Source organism: Watersipora subatra, chromosome 9 (assembly GCF_963576615.1).
Source record: "Watersipora subatra chromosome 9, tzWatSuba1.1, whole genome shotgun sequence".
Classification (NCBI taxonomy): Eukaryota; Metazoa; Bryozoa; class Gymnolaemata; order Cheilostomatida; family Watersiporidae; genus Watersipora; species Watersipora subatra.
Window position 1 is genome coordinate 33,860,077 of NC_088716.1, and position 6,000 is coordinate 33,866,076.

The following is a 6,000-nucleotide window of genomic DNA, read 5'->3' on the forward strand; positions in this document are numbered from 1 at the left end:
ACCAGTGTCGCTGGGCACCGTAAAGAGGCGTGCTAACCAGAGATCACGTGATTTTTGTGTAAAAACGGTGAATAGGTTATATATAGTAGAGGCGTGTAGTAACCGGAGAATCCCGTTAACGCGCCCTAGATACCTAGTAGCGGCTAATAGTCGGAAAAGTACGGCACTCTATAAGGCGGACACTCAATCACACACACACACACACACACACACACAACGATTGCCGTTTATATAGTAGATTGCATTTTGTAACATAGTTTCTGAATGTCTCTCACTATTAAATCTCATTTAAGATAAATACATTCTATCGCTATATCTAAGCTCTAAACTATTTCAGGAATATGCTTTATACGGGCACATAGACAAATAAAATTGTCTCTCTATATAAGCAGTAACCTTAACTGTGGCCAGACTATTTTTGAAGAAAAATTAACTTACGAAGATTTATCTGGTCTCGGCAGAGGACTGAGTTTGATTGGCTGACCATCTATGTAGCTGGTGAATACAATAACTCCTGAGAGAGTGGCGTACATAGAGTTAATAACAGAAGTATCATCATCAGATGAGACATATCCTCCATCTGGTATGTATACTGCTGCTGTGGTTTTTACAGAGTTGTCAGTAAAAGCCTCTGTGGCCTCAGTCGCATAGTTTGAGAGAAGAAATCTATCCTACAAAGTGTTTATTAGACGATGTATTTAGGAACCAGTAAAAGAAACAGCAACATGTCCTCTAATAAAGAGAACTTGTCTAAAACAACAACATGTCCTCTAAATAAGAGAACATGTCTAAAACAACAACATGTCCTCTAAATAAGAGAACTTATCTAAAACAACAACATGTCCTATAAATAAGAAAACTTATCTAAAACAACAACATGTCCTCTAAATAAGAGAACTTATCTAAAACAACAACATGTCCTCTAAATAAGAGAACTTATCTAAAACAACAACATGTCCTCTAAATAAGAGAACTTATCTAAAACAACAACATGTCCTCTAAATAAGAGAACTTATCTAAAACAACAACATGTCCTCTAAATAAGAGAGCATATCTAAAACAACAACATGTCCTCTAAATAAGAGAACTTATCTAAAACAACAACACGTCCTCTAAATAAGAGAACTTATCTAAAACAACAACATGTCCTCTAAATAAGAGAACTTATCTAAAACAACAACATGTCCTCTAAATAAGAGAACTTATCTAAAACAACAACATGTCCTCTAAATAAGAGAACTTATCTAAAACAACAACATGTCCTCTAAATAAGAGAACTTATTTAAAACAACAACATGTCCTCTAAATAAGAGAACTTATCTAAAACAACAACATGTCCTCTAAATAAGAGAGCATATCTAAAACAACAACATGTCCTCTAAATAAGAGAACTTATCTAAAACGACAACATGTCCTATAAATAAGAGAACTTATCTAAAACAACAATATGTCCTCTAAATAAAAGAACTTATCTAAAACAACAACATGTCCTCTAAATAAGAGAGCATATCTAAAACAACAACACGTCCTCTAAATAAGAGAACTTATCTAAAACAACAACATGTCCTCTAAATAAGAGAACTTATCTAAAACAACAACATGTCCTCTAAATAAGAGAGCATATCTAAAACAACAACACGTCCTCTAAATAAGAGAACTTATCTAAAACAACAACATGTCCTCTAAATAAGAGAACTTATCTAAAACAACAACATGTCCTCTAAATAAGAGAACTTATCTAAAACAACAACATGTCCTCTAAATAAGAGAACTTATCTAAAACAACAACATGTCCTCTAAATAAGAGAACTTATCTAAAACAACAACATGTCCTCTAAATAAGAGAACTTATCTAAAACAACAACATGTCCTCTAAATAAGAGAGCATATCTAAAACAACAACATGTCCTCTAAATAAGAGAACATATCTAAAACAACAACATGTCCTCTAAATAAGAGAACTTATCTAAAACAACAACATGTCCTCTAAATAAGAGAACTTATCTAAAACAACAACATGTCCTCTAAATAAGAGAACTTATCTAAAACAACAATATGCCCTATAAATAAGAGAACTTAACTAAAACAGAACCTTTCTTATACCTTTCTGCTTCCAATTCCAACTACTGCTGTTTACTAGTATTCCCTACTATTAGTTACCACTGTAACATTATACTAAATACGTGTAAAACACAACAATCCGAGATTATCAACGAAAGGTTGGTGCAATAAGCAAAAAAGCTCATAAAACAAGCAGATGAAGAAAGTATTGGGATCTCTTGTAGTTTTTATTTATTGCTTGAAACGTTACCTAGAAAAAGAACATGTGTGCAGTGTGCCTGCCAGATTTTCTATGTTAGACGTTAAACAGCAAGCAATAGAGCATTGCTTGCCCTTGATCTTGTTCTAAAGTCTGACACACGAAAACATACCAAGTACAACAGCTTTATTTGAATAATTAAAATTACGATGAAACTGACTGTGAGCATAGCTTTTGCAGCTCGATGCTTATATTCTGAATTCATTGTACATATTCAACGGAATGTTTGTAAGTAAGCCCTACCGTAACACAGTTTCGACCGTCTCCAGTAAACCCATTTTTACATTCACATGTATATGAACCTTCGGTATTAAGACAAATCGCTCTTGTGTCATCATCACAGCTGTCCAGACCAATCTCACACTCATCAACATCTAGACAACTGGAAGCAAGTGGCATAACATGAAATATTAAAAGTGAGGAGCTCTCAAGCTAGTAAATGTATATAAGTAATTGCAAGGCTGATTATCCCACGACCAAACGAGCGGAGTGAAGTGTGGGAGTTTCTATGATAAATGCATGTGCACACAACTTACGAAAATTATTCATCAACAATGAGACGAACCCTTGTCTAGAAATTTCATCAACAAATTTAAACATCGTTTTGTAAAGTCGTTAAAGTATAATAACGATACAAAACACATTTAAACCTATTTAAATATGTTACCAAGTCTTTGTAAACCGTCGGTATTATCTTAAAATTTACCCATCTGATCGGATTATACACAAATAGACAGATTAATTTGGACGAAAATTGCCACAAAACGCTTGAAAAGCTTGGTTTAATAAAAATTAAGACTGGAAATTGAAACAGCGGTCGACAGAGAATATAACGATCAAGTCGTGCGCATTTCGCGAAAAAATAACGTGCACATTTCACCAGTCTATGGCATTGTTTACTTTTAATCGAATTTATTCGAAGGTTTCTGTAATAAACGTAGACTGTTTGAGGCGTTGACCGATTTATAGGTACGAAATTGTGGTACACAGTTTATCAGCTTATGTTTTTGTCTAATCACCGAGGGCTTCATTATTTAAAACGTTAGCCGAAATTCTTTACAACTTATGTGCAAGCTAGGGCTGAACTACAACGCCCCTTTATGACGAGAACATTTTTTTATTTTGCTCCAGTTTGCAGAAAACTTTCAGACGCATGAACGCTCATACTTGCTTTCTGTTGAAGATCGCTGCAAAATTGTGCATTGGTTTTCTACTATTACTGTATTACTAAGTTTGGATATTCTTTTTGATACTTCTTGATATTGTTAGCTATGACATTTTTAAATGTAAACAAAATTGTTCATTGGTTTTCTATTATTACTGTATTACTACCTATATTAATAATATTGGTTATTCTAATAATATCAGTGCATTTTACTTCTAATATTGGCTTACTAATATTGGCTGGCTAATACTTGCTTTCTGTTAAAAATCGCTATCAAAACCATTCTACATTCAACGCAACCAACTTTCAAACTGTGTATAGTACATAGTAGCTTGCCATCTTACTTCTACTTTTGCATTTCTGAGTTATAATAAACATATTTCCTTATCGTTGTTGGTAAAATACATACATTACTGTAGGTTAGGCCTACAGCTTAAATTAATATTTTTTTATCGTTGTAAAACAGGTTTGAGATAGTAGTAGATTAGGTGTGATTGTTTGTGTGATTAGGTGTGATTTATTATTGTATTAAACCAAGCTTTTCAAGCTATTTCTAGAACATTTCTATTTCAAACAAGTCTCATTTACACTATACTCTGTCAATTCCTGCTGAGAACTACTTTTTCAACAACCAACAGTACCCTTTTTTCCATTATCACTTTAGTCGTGGGCTGTATGACAGTGGAATTTCTAGTATTGCATGTTCAGTACAGAGTATACAAGTTAGTAAATGTATATCACTAACTACAGGGCTGAGTATATACAAAATGTTTAGTACAGAGTATCCATGTTAGTAAATGTATGTAACTAACTACAGGGCTGAGTATATACATAATGTTTAGTACAGAGTATCCATGTTAGTAAATGTATATAACTAACTACAGGGCTGAGTATATACATAATGTTTAGTACAGAGTATCCATGTTAGTAAATGTATATAACTAACTACAGGGCTGAGTATATACATAATGTTTAGCACAGAGTATCCATGTTAGTAAATGTATATAAGTAACTGCAGGGCTGAGTATATACATATGTTTAGTACAGAGTATACAAGTTAGTAAATGTATATACATATCTACAGGGCTGAGGATATACATATGTTCAGTACAGAGTATCACAGTTAGTAAATGTATATAAGTAACTACAGGGCTGAGTATATACATATGTTCAGTACAGAGTATCCAAGTATGTAAATGTATATAAGTAACTCCACGGCTGAGTATATACATAGGTTCAGTACAGAGTATCTAAGCTAGCAAATGTATATTAGTAACTACAGGGCTGAGTATATACATATATTCAGTACAGAGTATCTAAGCTAGCAAATGTATATTAGTAACTACAGGGCTGAGTATATACATATGTTTAGTACAGAGCATCACAGTTAGTGAACGTATATAAGTAACTACAGAGCTGAGTATATACATATGTTCAGTACAGAGTATCAACTTAGTAAATGTATATAAGTAACTGCAAGGCTGAGTATATACATATATTCAGTACAGAGTATCTAAGCTAGTAAATGTATATTAGTAACTACAGGGCTGAGTATATATACATAATATATATATACATATTATATATATACATATATACATACATATATACATATATATACATACATATATATATACATATGTATATGATATGTTAGAAGCTGTTAGAAGACATGAACATGGCACTGGAGTCGATCTCAACTGGATCAATCAGTGAGACTAATGCCTTAATCTACAGTACAGCAACCGTCATCTTGGAGGAGATGGATATTAAGCCAATGCCAACAAGGCTTCAAGCGATTCCATATACATATATACATACATATATACATATATATACATATATATACATATATATACATATATATATGTATATATATATTTATATATATATATATAACCAAAGCCATGCCGGCTCGGACGTCGCCCGATCAAACAAGGTCCGCGCTGCCTGTAGCTGAACCAGGACAAGGCAGTGAAAAATGGGCTACTGGTTCAAAACGGATGAAATGGAGTCGGACTGATAACACGGACCTCATGCAGTGCTACTTTATGAGGGAACCTCAAAAGTGGGGCTATATGGGAAGGATGCGTCAACTGTGGATAAACATGCACCCTGAATTGCCACTAACCGCGAAGCAACTTGTATCTCAGAGGAGTAACATAATCAAGCGGCACCTCATATCGGAACTTGAGGTAGATGAAATTAGGGAACAGTTCACCCAAGTAACCTCAACCAAAGAGGAGTGCATATCAACACACACTGTCACGCATACACGAACATGTGTTGACTCACGGGTTGAAGAAGACATGCACTTGGACTTTGACCCAAGGGTGAGAGAGCTTGTGGAAAATATCATCAACAAGATGTCAGCTGCTAATGGTTATGGAAGCAGGGTACCACTACGAAGAGTTAGCAAGGCCATACCTAAGAAGCTGTTAGAAGACATTAACATGGCACTGGAGTCAATCTCAACTGGATCAATCAGTGAGACTAATGCCTTAATCTACAGTAC

General features: G+C 34.1%; 1 protein-coding gene across 1 annotated transcript in view; it reads right to left on the reverse strand.

Annotated features, from left to right (window-relative positions):
* LOC137404988 (mucin-2-like) overlaps nucleotides 1–6,000 on the reverse strand; it is a 32,972-nt gene that overhangs the window by 4,620 nt on the left and 22,352 nt on the right. The window contains exons 5-6 of the mRNA XM_068091216.1: nucleotides 2,564–2,702; nucleotides 439–671 (exon numbers count right to left, since the gene is read on the reverse strand). Coding sequence (XP_067947317.1) covers nucleotides 439–671; nucleotides 2,564–2,702 — 372 coding nt within the window. The remainder of the gene's footprint in view (nucleotides 1–438; nucleotides 672–2,563; nucleotides 2,703–6,000) is intronic.